The following is a 14345-nucleotide window of genomic DNA, read 5'->3' as shown; positions in this document are numbered from 1 at the left end:
GCACTCTATCTTCACATTAGAGATCTGGCAAAGCTGTGAATTAAAATGATATTTCAACTCAGCAAATTAAAGGATAATTTTCCCCCTTCTCTCTCAGTTCAACAGCTGCAAGACATGAGATTCCTTTTAAAAGTCCTAAAGAATTTCTGATTTGGGAAAGGAGGGAGTCTGTTTATTTTTTTTAAATGACCACAAATTATTTGATACTCCTGTTTTAAATATTTAGTGTCTAATTCCTCTCCCCTTGAATGTGGGATGAACCTAGATTTGATTTTAAGGAAAAAGAATGTGGGAGAAGTGATGAGGTATGATTTCCAAGACTAAATCATAAAAGATATTGTAGCTTCCCACATGTTTTCGCTTGAATTATTTGCTCTGAGAGAAACCAGCTGCCCTGTTGTGAAGACACTCAGCTGTCCGTGGAGAAGCCCAGATGATGAAGAACTGTAGCCTTTTGCAAACAGCCTTTTAAGAAAGCCATCTTGGAAGTGGACTCTCTAGTCCCTGTTAAGCCTTCGGATGAGACTGCGACCTCTGCTGACATCCAACTGCAACTGTATGAGACATCCTGAGCCAGAACCACCCAGCTAAGTTGCTTCTGAATTCCTGACCCACAAAAACTACTCTAATGTTTGTTGTTTTAAACCATAAGTTAGTTTAGAGGTTACAGTAGATAGCTATATAGATTTGGCTGCTTGCAAATGGAATGCTTCTACAACAAGAACCTAAAATGAGGAAGGGAGCAGGAGAACTGGGTAGTGGGCTGGAGCTGGAAGAACTTTGAGGAGAGTGTTAGTAAAAGCTTGATGAGTTTTGAAGAAAATGTTAGCAGAAGCCTCGTGGACTTTGAGGAGGCAATGAGTGAAGGCTTGTGGGAAAATGAGGTAAAAGCTATTGGAAATTGGGAGAAACGGTCTCCTTGTTATGTAATAACAATAAGTTTAGCCACACTGTCACCTGAAGTACCACAGAAAGTAGAAAATGTACCTATTGAACTGCGTGATGTAACTAAGGAAATTATCATACAGAGTGCCAAAGGTATGGTCTGGTTTCTTCTTGCTTCTTATAGTGAAATGCAAGAGGAGATAGATAAGTTTTTTAAAGGACAGATTAACAAAAAAGAACCAGGACTTGATGTTTTTGAAAATTCTTGGCTCCTCAGATGACAAACAATGTTTAAATTAAGAAATGATTTGGAGCCAAGATCGAATCCAAAAGGACACATAAAAGGACACTTCCAGGAAAACCTGATCTAAAGATGAATCCAAGGATATGATCATTTAATTTTTTATTAAGGCCTCAGAAAGATCAAAAGTAATGCCTCAGAAAGCATTCAGTCAGACAAATGTCCTACTAAAATTTTCAAAGTGTGCCTCACAAATTCTCTTAATTAAATAAGAGATCTCCTAGGAAACTGGAGGATATTGTTCTTCAGCAGATTCTCAAGGTAGAGAAGGGCTTATCTTGAAGAGATTAGTGAGTTTGGCTTTTGAATAATGGTATGGACCCAGAAAGATTCAAGGAGACCTGCAAGTTTTTTTTTTAAGAATTCTATTGGCATAAACAATACCAGCTTGACTGAAAGGAAGGGTCTTGTAAGGAGACAAGTATACTTTGCATACAAGAGGAATGTAAATAATTTGTGGCTGGAGGACAAACTCTGCTGGTCTTAAAATATGTCTACAAATGCTTTGATACTCCTTGCTTCAGAATGTGACGTTAATTTCCCCTCTTGCTGAGGGTGGCTGACAGAGCTGCTTACTTCTAATGAATGGAATGTGGCTGAAGTGGTGATGTGTGGTTTCCAGAACTAGGTCTTAAAAGGAATTGTGCTTCTTCCTCACTTTCTCTTAGATCACATGCTCTAGGGCAGAGTTTCTCAACCTCGGCACTATTGTTATTTATTCTTTGTTGTGAGGGGCTATCATACGGATTGTAGGATGTCATATGGATTATAGGGGTTGATGGATTAGCAGAATTCCTGGCCTCTATCCACTCAGAATTCCCAGAAATTGAATTGCTATGTCAAAGGGTATATACATATGTATACACACACACAGACACACACACACACACACAGAGAGAATTGCTTACTATGTTTTGTGTTTTTTAAGGCTTTTGATATATAGCACCAAATTGCCCTCTAAAAAGTGTCTCTTTTCCCACTTTCCCAAGTTAAATATGAGTGCCTTTTTCTTAGCATCTTTGCCAGCATTGAGTTTTGTCTTAAAAAATACATCTATGCCAATTTGATAGACAAAGATTGGTATCTTGTATTTCTTTTTATTGTTGATGAACTTGACTATTTAAGAAATGGTTTTGGTCTGTTGTATTTCTTTGTAACTTTGCCCATTTTTCTCCTGGGCATGAGCAGTGGTGCACTCACAGGACCTACTTTCTCCATGAGCAGAATAGGCAGTACTGCACGTTCTGGTGGAGCTGGAGAAGCCTTGTCTTCCTCAGTGCCCCTCCCAGGCAGGTGCCCAGTGTATGTAATTCTTCCATTAGAAATTCATCTTTTTAGTTTGTTCTCCGTCTACATTTACTTAAAAATATCAGGCAAATTCCCTCCTAGATATTGGTGACACATTAACTTTCTTTCTGACACATGTTAACAGACAACATGACTCACAGAGCCTTTGTTGGATAGGCTGGGACAGATCAGGAAGCAGTTAAAGAATTATATTGAAAGGAAGAAGACTAGAAACGGGGGATAATGGGCATCCCAAACTTTGCTCTCATCATGGTTTTGCTTAGGTCTTTCCTGTTCTAATCTACCTCATTCTCTCCCAAGAAGATAACTGTCAATTCTTTAAAAAAAATTTTTCTAGAAATTTACCTTCTATATTTTGGTAGTATATTCTAGTCTAGGGCTTCACCATTCCTGATATCCATTCATAGGCACCCATCATGTTTTACGTAGCTATTCCCCCTGATGGGCAACCGGGTGGCTTTGAACTTATGGTTGCTCCAGATAACACCATGTTTCCCCTTAGAGTCTTGTGCAAAATGTTCGGGATTGGGATTGGTGGGTCATGGAGTCTATGCATACCTAATTTCAGAAAATTCTTTCCAATTGTTCTCCAGATTGTTTGTAGCTGTTTACTCTCTCACCAGCAGCATCACATCTTTCTAATATTTGCCTTTCTGATCGGTGTAAAATGGTGTGATATCACTATTTTAATTTGCATTTATCTGATTACCAATGAATTTGGGCATTTTTGCATCTTTTTTCTAGCCATTCATTTATTCGACCAAAAATTACCATGTCTATTATGTTCCAGGCACCATTCTAGGCACGAGGGAGAAGTGTCCCCTGTCTATTTTGTATTGGATCTCATGTCTTTTTGGGAGTTAGTTTATAATAGTTCATCTTTGTCAGTCTTAATAACATTAAAATCTTGTGTGGATCTACCTGCTAACTTTTTCTATGGCATCCTTCATTAGCCAGATAGCCTTTTTCTAATGAAGTCAAGACATTTTTTTTTTTTGCCTCCTATGTCATATAATACCACAGTGACAGTCTCCTGGAATTTGTTCTATTAGCTTTGCAGTTTGACATTTACATTCAGGACTTATTCCATCTGGAGTCTACCATTCTCGGTGGCATAAAGTAGTAATCTAACCTTATTTTTCTCTATAAAATGAGCGTGTTCCTCCAACAGAGATTTAGGGTTTTGCTACAGGTTTCATCATTTAGCATAAGCGACCTCAGCTTTGAGTTTATTCTAGAATTAAGATGAGTCAGAGGTTTGCAAACAGTTGCAGTGAGAAAACATCTCTGTGAAACCTGAAGCGAGACAGTTCCATGTGACTGCTTTGCAGAAAGATTTGACTTGTGGTTAATGTTATGTGAAGTAACAGGAGCCAGAGGCTTGACAGCAATGGACAGCTGCTGGTGGTGCTGAGTACATTTCCCCAACAAGGCCAGGACTTGTGGACAGAGGAGTTACAAATCAGGAGCAAGGCTGAAATTCCATAAATGTTGGAATACTACCTAAAGGTTTCTCTGGTGTCACACATCCAAATTTGTACACTCACTTTTAAAATTTATGCTTTGAAATTTGGACATGGCTTAATAGCCAGTTAGTGTAACTAGAGTTTCAAGCATGGGTCCTGGGAGGTCAGAATATTGGGTTCAAATCCTAGGTTGGTCATTCATCAACTGTGTGACCTTGAGCAGATTACTCTCTCCAGGGCATTACGTGAGATAATTCTTATAAAGCACTTAGCCTAGCGCCAGTATTCCATGAACACAGATAATAAAAAAGGCCTATTAGATAATAGACTTTGCACTTCAGGGAATACAAAGAATAAACACACTTCGGTTTGCAAGAAATTTATAATCTAATATGGGGATAAACTACAAAAATAATTATACCATAAGAGAAAACCTCACATTTTGCTCTAAGAGAGTGACAATACGTAGTCAGAGTTCAAGGAAAATAATAACATATCAATTTGAGGGCGGGGGTCTATGGGGCAGCACTGGGGACTGGGGAAAACTTTCACAGAAGGAAGTGGCTTTCGGAAACATCCAGACCAATGAGTGAAGGTTCCAGCAGGAGAGTCCCAGGTCAGCTGGAGTGCAGATAAATGGTAAAAGGAAAGTCTGGAGAGGTTGTTGGGGCCGTGTCATAGAGACTTCGGAGGCAAATATGGGGTTGAATTTAACCTGGTAGACAGAGGAGAGGCCCTGCTCGCAGCGGTGGTTTAGGAGGGATAAATCAGGAGTGGTTGCAGGGTGGGTCCCAGCCGGCAGGAGGCAGGTACAGAGATGAATCAGGAAGCGATTGCGTTGGTTGTACAGAGTTAGTGGGACCTTAATGGGGGCAAGGGCACTGGGAATGACAGAGAGGGGAGCAATGTAAGAGGCCCGTGACTAAAGAATCAGCAGCACTCGATGAGGTAAAGGTCTCCCAATGGGGGACCTCCTCTCCCAGAGGCTGTTTCCTACCTCGCTGCTTGTCTTAACGCCTCAGCTGGATTTCCTTCCTCTCTCAGCTGATAACCTCACTTCCACCTCCTCTGTACCTCAAAATGTTTCTATTCATTCTTTTCTTTTTTCATACCCGTCTCTTCTCCTTTCATCCAAGGCCAACCCTTCCACTGTTCTTGACCCATCGCTTCCTCTACCTATGGAATTCCCAGGGGTTATTTCCTCTCCTCTTACATCTTCAGGCTACATCTCTACTGGCTCTGCCCTGCTTACAAACATGCCCAGCTTTGTCTGAAAGAACTTCCCTTGGGCCTTGCTCTACTCTTAGATGACATTTTAATTTCTCTCCTACCCTTTGCCTCCAAATTTCTCAAGAGATGACTAATTCAATGTCGGACTTCACAACCTTTCATCATATTTACATCCCAGCCTTCCAAAATCGAACACTCACATTCACAAACACTGCAGAGTCACTGATGACCTAGTGTATGTCGAATCCAACCATTTTTTCTCAGTCCTCTATCCACTTAAACTCTATTGGGTCACACCTCCATTGCCTCCTCCCACCACTTTTCATACCTGACTTTGGAAATAAGTGTCCCAGTTTTCTCTTTCCTTGCTCTTCCTTCCCACCCTCTCTAAGTCCACGGCCCTGTTAACAGAGCTGCTTTTCATTGTTTTGTCCTCATCTCTCTACACCAGGAATGAGCAATCTTTTCTTGCATGAGGTTAAAGAAGAAGAAATATGTAAATATATATACTTAAGTATATATAATATATAAATATATATAATTTTTAAATGTCCATCAATATCTGTATCTATTTATTTGATAGAATAATAATCACTTAGAAAATGCCCTCTGAAATATAACATCAAGACCTAATTGTAACCTAGCTTGCAACATGAAGGCAGCTTTCCAATGTTTCTTCTTGAAATTATGCCAAGAGCTGAAGTTATTGGCTCATTCTTGATTTCTCTTCAGAACATTAATCTCTACCATGAATTTAATTGCCATCTCTCTGTGAGAAAATTCCAATATCTCTGTTTAAATCACACACCCCCAGTTCCAACTTCCTGCTAGCACCTCATCCCATGGAACTCATCGTCTTCCTGCTCTGCTTTCCTTTTTTGCTCCTGTCTTCCTAGGCTCAAAGGTCTTCTACATAGAGGCAAAGAACATTATTTTGCAATTGTATAGTGATAGACACAGTGTTGTTAGTGCTTTAAGAGTGTTTTTAGAATACGCCGACTACAGACTTTCAATAAATATGGTAGTGAGTGGAGAATTTTTTTAAAAAGCAGCAACACAGTAATTAATGAGTCAACATTTCAGTTCAGAAAAGCCAAATAAATCATGATCTTTAAAAATGTTGCATAATAAATTTGATACAATATGAAAAGAATTCTATGGCTTAGGAAGAATTGTGTCATTTTCATTAAGAATTGTGTCATTTTCATTAATAAATGAAATAGCAATTGATGACAACAATAAACTTTTATTAAGAGCCTTCTAGATATCAGAAACAGCGGAGATTGCATTCTAGGATTTTACAGATCCTCTGGGATTTCATTCATTAGCACATTGATATAAAATAATAATCATAAACTGATCAATGAAGCAGCAACTGAAGTTATCAGTCAGGAAATAGAAAGAAAATGTTAGATTTTCATAAGTTTAATAAACGTACTTTATGAGTTTTAGAGTTTGTAAAATTCAAGGACATCCTATAACATCAACTTTTACTTTGACAAAAGGAGAATAATTCTAATTTTTTTCTACAAAATTTTGACTTAAAAATTAGATCTACAATAGTCTTTAAGAACCATTTAGTAAGACAGAGTCTGTAATAGAGTCCGTAAAAGACAGAGTAAGATAGTAAGATAGAGTACATAAAAGACAGAGTCCTTAAGAGAAGGCTATTTTATATAGGGATAGTCACTTACTTAAAAATATAGCTTTGCTACCGCTTTTTATTGTTTTCATATGCATCTCAACATTGGTTTTGTCATCTTAAGGCCGCCTGAATTGAGACAGATGGGTGGTTTTCAGTGGTTTTAAACTTTAGAGGTCTTTAAAAAGTCTACCATCGAGTCTTTAATTAGTTTGACATGAAAACTGCATGACAAAAGTAGCATCTACATTGTGTTAAAAATGTATATAGAATCTATATAAAGAAAATGACAATAATGCTCCAGATGTGGAGCTTTTAATCCGTTCACTCAGTAGTTTACATTCTAAAGAAAGGAGAGACATTAAACAGAACAAATCTATGGATTATTGAGTGTATTCAAAGTGACGCCCTAAATGCTAAGTAGAAAAATAAATAAGGAAAAGGTATAGGGAGTAGGGGGTTTTAGTTAAAATTGGATTACTAGGGAAAGGCTCACAGGGCAGATGACACTTGTGCAAAGCCCTGAAGAGGCTGAGGGGAAGAGAATAGATATCTGGATGGCTGTCTGCAGGAAGAATGAGTCTAGGCCGGGAAGCCAGTGTAGCTGGAGGAGGAAGAGATGGAGATGAGCTCAGAGAGGTCACAGGGGACAGATCTCGTAGGGTCTTAAAAGTCTTTGCCATAAGATATAGCGCAATTGGAGGATGAGGCAGAGAAGCAGATGAAGGAGTGTTTTAACAGTAGCCTTCTGACAGTAGCCTGATGCTAGCTTTAAAGGTAGCCTGTAGGGGGCTCAAGGGTAGAAGCAGGAAGAGAGCAGTGAGAGGTGACTGCAGTAATCCAGGTGACAGATGAAGGTGGCAGACCAGGGTGTATGTAAGTAACTTCCTTGGAAAAAAGTAGAATTCTAAATGCATTTTGAAGAAAGAGTGGCAGAATTTTCTATTGCCTACTGAGGGTGAAAAAAGTCTCCATGCAGGATGACTCTTAAGTTGTTTTTTCAGCAATGGGAAAGGATGTGGTTGCACTTCTGAAGAAGACCGGGCAAGTCGCAGGTTGGGGCAGGAAGATCGGGAGGTCAGATTTGAGTGAGTTGGATTTGAGATGTCTAGTAGCATCCAAAATGAGATGCCCAGTTGGTGGTCTCCTCCCCGACACTTCCTCTACTCCCTCCCTTATTATTGTAGGGACGTGCCAGCCCTCCAGTAACTCCACTGGCTGATCCTTGCACACCACCAGGGGCTGCTGTCCCCTACATCAGTGGTCTTTCACTTTTTGGCACCAGGCACCAGGCACCAGGCACCAGGGACTGGTGCTCCTATGAGAATCTAATGCGCTATGATCTGAGGTGGAGCTGAGGCAATCAGCCTCAAATACAGACAAAGCTCCGCTCCCTTGCTCACAGCTCACCTCGTGCCCTGTGGCCAGGTTCCTAACAGGCCACTGATCAGTCAGGTCTGTGGTTGAGGGCCCTAGAGCAGGAGTGTGCATTGAACAACTTGTTTTACCAGAGGGAGCTATTTTAGTAGTTATTTAAAGGCAGATATTTGCCAGCTGTGGCCTTAGCAGTTGGATATAGGGGTGTGTAGTTCAAAAGAAAGTCTTACCCTGCAGATACTGATGTGGGACTCATTAGCTAGAGATTGGTGTGTAAAGCCATGAGCTCAGCAGAGGAGTGAATTTAGAAAGTGTTAAAAAAAAAAAAAGGCCCAAAATGAAGACATTCTTGCAAGAAGTTCATGATATCAAACCTAGATTTAATACCTGATCTAACTGCCATATCAAACTCTCCCAGAAACATAATCAATCAGTATGAAATTTTCTGGTCAAGCACCAGTAGAGTAATCTGTCACATAGGCCCTCTCCATTCCCCAAGGAAAGAAAGAGGCAGTCTACATAATAAAAACCCTTTCCTTTCTTTTCCCCCCAAAGATGTCCAAGCCTCAAAATTCCATATATATTTGACTAATAGATCCCTTGCTCCACTCCTCATCCTATAAAATCCTTTCCTTTACATTTTTCATTTGTACACCTCAGAGCGCCCTTTTAGTTGCTAGATGGGATGCTGCCCCATACATGAATGAATAATAAAACCAATTCGATCTTCAAATTTACTCGTTGAATTTTGACCTTTCAACAAAAGAAATGTGTATAATTCTTAGCTCACAGGGTGGTGGTTGTTTTGTGAAGATCGAATTAAATGCATACATTATACACTTGGCACACAAAGCTTAACAAAGAGGGTTTCTATTTTCATTAATAAACCCATCTGTAGGAGCTCGTCCCTGGGCAACTTCCAGCCCAGACCAGAGAGCACGCATTGGGCAACAAGCACCCATCCCAAGAAGAGTCGAGGAAGAAACAACGACTGGAGATGGTTGAGACGATTGGCATTTATAGATGGACGTCTCTCAGTCCAGTCCTTTCATTTTATAGGCCGGAGGCGGAGGCTTGGGGAGGCTAAGCATCCCTAACTGGCAGCGGAATGGAGCTTCCACTAGGCCTCCCGGCTTCCCCGCAGCGCGCCCGCGGTGCTCGCTGCCTACCGCGCCCACCCGGCCGAGCTGCCGCTCCAGCCCGAGCGCCAGCCTCGCGCGGCCGGGACGCGCGCCCGTCTCGCCCGCGTCTTCGTTCCGGGAAGCTGCTGCCTGTAGCCGGCGGCGCGGCTGCGGAGCGTCTACGGGGAGGAGGCGCCGGGGCGGGCTGGGCCTTGCGGGCAGTAGCGTGAGAAGCAAAGGCGGCGGAGCTGGGCCGGTTCTGCGCGTAGTGGCTGCGCGCTCTTGGGCTCTTCACGCGTGCGGGACACACGTGGAACCTGGCACCCAGTGCCCTCGGCCACCAGCGACCGGCGGGGTTGGCAGTGGAAAATGTTGGTAAAGGAGAGCGCCCCAGTCCGGCGGGGCCGAGCCTGGGGCTGCAGCCGCAGGGAGCGGCGCGGGGCGGGGCCGGCAAAGTTGAGTGTTAGCCGCGGAGGGCTGGGCTCGGCAGAGATGCGCCAGCCAACTGGGACCGTAAAAGGCTGGAGCGGACGGGGTAGGTGTGGCTCTGCCTGCGTGACCTGAGCCCCTGTCCGGTCGCCGTCGTCTCCCGCAGCTGCGGCCTCTCAGCCATGGGTGCCGTCTGGTCCGCCCTGCTGGTTGGTGGGGGTCTGGCCGGAGCGCTTTTCGTCTGGCTGCTGCGGAACACGGGAAAGGAGGGGGACGCGGAGAAGGAGAAGGATGTCTCTCCTGGGGAAGCTGCGGCTGCGGGAGGCGATGAAGGTGCCCGCGGGGGACTGAGCCCTGGACCTTCCACGCAGGAGCTGGTCACCAAACCAGGTATTCTTCCTCCTCGCGTCTCGAGGGCTGTTCTGCCAGGGGGCTTTCAAGTTCACCCAGGGAGGAAACAAACCCATCCGGAGCCTTCCTAACGGCTTTTTCCCGTCGACGAGCTTCTCCTACGCGGGGCAGGACTCTTCCCCACACCTCTCATTTTTGCCCGACTAGTGCGCACGCGCCGGGCAGGTTCCTTGATCCCCACTGAGGCCCGGGAGATGCCCTGGCAGATCTTGAGGACCGCGCCCCGCTAAGTCTCTGCCGTCAGCTCCCGCCCCTAAGGACCTGCCGCTGCCCCTCCGGCGGGATGGTCTCCTCGGCTTGGCGGTGCGTGGTGCAGTGCGGGCAGCTGCAGCGGCGGAGCCCCTGCGGGGCTTCGGAAAGGGGTGCTGAGGTTTACTGGGATCCTACGACCCTCTTCGGTCTCAGCAGGGAGTCTTTCTCAGTCCCTATCCCATAGCCTCATGTCCTTCCATCCCTCACCCCATGGAAGACCTGGGTTTGGGAACACCCAAGCAGTGAGCGCCTCTGCCAGGAAGGCAAAGTTCATGGTGGACTCTGGCCGTGAAGGCCTTGACTGAAGCCCGGGAGCTGTACGCTGGCCGCTCGTTTCAGAACTATCGGCCCTCCCCGAGTCTCACCCGAACTACGCGCAGGGTTGTCTAACTCAGATGTATAAACACCTATATTTAAGTCTCTATATTTTAGAGACGGTATGCTAGGCAAAGTAGGAGCACTGGCAGAAATCCTTACTTTCCAGTGCCCTTTCTTGGCAAACTGCCCATGCTTGGATCCAATCTCCTGGTGAAAATGACATCTGTAAACTTTATTTTTAGTGGTGCTCATCTGTAGCCACTTGAAAATCTGCCCCTGTGCCTTTCCTGGTTTGGTTTGGGATGACCAGAGAGCTCATTTATCTCTATCTGAAAGCCAGCCTCATGTTTTAGGTTGAAAGATTGGGAATTCTGAGTAATATTTGTTTACGTCTCAATTCTGACACCACCATTAAAGAGAAAAAATTAAAGACCGACTTCTCTCTCCCACCCACCGCCACTCCCCACACACATACAAAAAAACCCCGTCTGTGCTCATTGTATGATATGGGAGATTTTGATCTTATAGGGAGCAATTTACACTTATTGAGGTGGTCAAGAAGGAGAGTGAGTCTTTAGAGAACTGGATCATGCACTTTTAAGAATTTTTTTTTTAAAGTGTACAGTGGGCGGGGATGTAAGAAGTCTATAGTTTGTTGAAGAGCTTCCTGATGCACATGGGACTGGCAGGGGGAAACCAGCCCTCCCCTCAATTCTTGCCCAGTGATGCACTGCAGGACTTCCTGTTCTCCCACAGTGACAGTACTGCTGGTCTGCCGGCATCTGTGTGTAGTCTGCTGCTTCCTAGGGTAGCTGTGCAGCCCTTCGCACCGCAGGCTGTGTAACATTTTTTTTTAATAACAGAAGCCAAACAACTTGACTTGGTTGCATGCCAAGTATTGCTTGGACTTCAGGGATTGAGGACTATGACATCTGCCTCTACAACTTGCCATGTCATTGACACTCCTGGATGTGCCTTTTATTGTTGGATATACATATATATTCTTAGAGCACAGTATTGGTTCAGTTAGTGTCTGAACTAGGTAATTAAGTACTTGCTTTTAATAGGGATAGATTTTGTGAACTGCAGATAGATTAGTGGTAAAGTCCTCAATGACTAAACTTATTTTCTCAGCCTTTTTCCTCATGAGAACTGCCTATTACTTTTTTTTTTTTTTTTTTTTAAGAATATCTTCAAGAAAGCAATGGATGTTTGGTTTCAGAGCCCAGCAGTCCTGGTAATGCGCATGAAGCAGCATGGAGACTACAGAGTCCTTCTGGAGAAGGTGGTGACTGTGACAGTTCAAGAGAGCATGTTCCTTCTGGGTGGTTTCCAGACAAAGAATCTCTAGCTACATCTGCAACTGGAAACTCTAAGAGTTACTCTGAAGTTTCAAGAAATGAAAGCTGTGAATCTCATATAAGATTCCATAAAAGACAAGACACACCTGCTAAAGCAGCTCCATATTTTGTAGGGAAGTTGCCTTCTAGCAACCTGCTCATAGACAGAGTTAAAGAAGAAGTGAGCCGTGCACAGTTGGACAGTCAGGACATGGCTGACCAGGAGGACTGGGAAATGGTGTCCAGGCACTCATCTTGGGGAGATATTGGTTTGAGTGGCAGTCCTGAGTCTCCAACATTAAGCCCAAACCAGGGACTGGACTATGGCAGAAGCACTCTTGTGGAAGCAAGAAGTCAGGAAGTGGATGTTAAAACAAAAAGGGTAGTAGCTATGTCTTCAGAGTCTCAGCAAGTTAGTGTCAGGTTCCAGGTCCATTATATCACAAGCACTGGTGTGCAATTCATTGCAGTAACTGGAGACCATGAGAGGCTTGGGAGATGGAAGAGTTACATCCCCCTTCAGTATAGCAAGGATGGGTTCTGGTCTCGTTCTGTGTACCTGCCAGCAGATACAATGGTGGAATGGAAATTTGTGGTGGTAGAGAATGGGAAAGTTACTCGCTGGGAAGAATGCAGCAATAGGTTATTAGAGACCGGCTATGAGGATAAAGTGGTTCACAAGTCCTGGGGGATTCACTGATTCAGTTTGCAAAGTATTGAAGAGGCCATTGCAGAATGCGGAAGAGGCTAAGGTAATGGAGCACAGTGAATAATTTAAAATAAAGCATGTATAACTCCAAATTTAGCCATCAGAGTTTTTTCAAATTTGCTAGTGGCTTGTGTCTAATGCGCAGAAATATATATACATAGATAATGCTTCCAGTGAGCATGGGCTGTTTTTCCTGTGGCACTGATGGATAGATTTAGGCTGATCTATCATTATTTTAGGGTTTAGTCCTCTTGGGGAGTGACTTGGTTAAGCTTCAGGTGTGGCCTGGTCAGGGATCATAAAAAATAACTAGCTACACAGGGTTCAAGTTTGAGCCTTTGGGTGATCTTAAATCAAGGAAGTAAGACAAGCTACATTCAAAAAGCTGTTTTCCTATTGGTACAGCTGGAGAAACGCTCTTTACTACATGGACACTTTACGTTTAAAAACAGATAACACCATATGAACTGTGATATCTGTTTACTAGATGTGATTAGCGAGGATATGAGGTAATTCATTAAGACTTCCCAATATTTTTGGCTTGATTTTACCTGCCTGGTATGGTTTGAAGGTAGCAAGTATGTCTTTGTCTTGTGATCAAAGGCTGGTATAGAAACAAGGGGCCTCAACAGAGTCCACCACTGGGAGCAGCCTACGAGGAAAGGGAACAGGAATGGGGCTTAGCCAGGAGGCCTGAATGAAAGCTCTAGAGGGCTGAGAGGAACAGGTACATACACCTGACTGCAGGGAGCAACACACCCATCATTTATTCCTGGGGCCTTTGTAGGACCATCTCTGCCCACCACACGGACCCCGACAGATGAGCTGTCCCATAGCAACTGTTTCACCCTCTTTTCTCTCCTTTCATAGCAGTAGCTATCTTGGGTAATCAAATTATAACAGGACAGTGGTAGAGAAGTGAATCTTTGCTCTGAAAAGAAACACTTGAACTTTGCTATTATAACTAAAAAAATAAAGCCTGGGTTTTAATATCTTTATTAAATGTCTGGATTTTTTTTTTTTGTCTAAATCCTAGTAACAATAGCTTAGATATAAATAAAATACTAATATTTTCTTCCATTAATAAGATACAGAAGAAAGCAAACATCAAGAGGCAGAGAAGTCTGTTTTTCTTCTCCCTTTGGAGACAAAGTTTTAGAATCTTTCTTTTAAAACTGTACCTATGGAGGGTATTATGCATGCCTACACTTGAAAATGAATTCTTATATGTTAAAACAACTTTTAATAAGTGTAGCATTTTTTGGTAAAACATTGTTTAATTTTGATTACAGATGGTCTTTGCCGAAAAAAGCTTAAAGCCAACTGAAGACAGTGTTAGAAAGTGCTTTAAAAAACTATTTGATACTTTTTGGCTCAGCATTATTATGTTAAATTCATGCATACCTCTTATATACTTCATAATGAATTTAATATTCTACCAGTGGGGTCTTCATAAGGCATTTAGTATTACAGCCCAGAATGCCCAAGCATTTCTATTAGATAAAATTTTAAAGGTAAAACAATTTACAATAAAAATCTTTTTAGAGTTCGATCAC

General features: G+C 43.0%; 1 protein-coding gene across 1 annotated transcript; it reads left to right on the top strand.

The window, feature by feature from the left end:
* Window positions 1-9819: 9819 nt before the first annotated feature.
* STBD1 (starch binding domain 1) lies at window positions 9820-13787 on the top strand. Its single transcript, XM_006907633.3, has 2 exons — window positions 9820-10149; window positions 11927-13787. Exons 1-2 carry the CDS (start codon window positions 9942-9944, stop codon window positions 12778-12780), a joined length of 1062 nt encoding a protein of 353 aa, XP_006907695.1. The 5' UTR covers window positions 9820-9941; the 3' UTR covers window positions 12781-13787.
* The last annotated feature ends 558 nt before the right edge of the window (window positions 13788-14345 follow it).

This window comes from Pteropus alecto, unplaced genomic scaffold (genome assembly GCF_000325575.1).
Source record: "Pteropus alecto unplaced genomic scaffold, ASM32557v1 scaffold161, whole genome shotgun sequence".
In the NCBI taxonomy this organism is placed as follows: Eukaryota; Metazoa; Chordata; class Mammalia; order Chiroptera; family Pteropodidae; genus Pteropus; species Pteropus alecto.
Note: the sequence above shows the minus strand (reverse complement) of the source record. Positions and strands in the feature narration are given on the sequence as shown.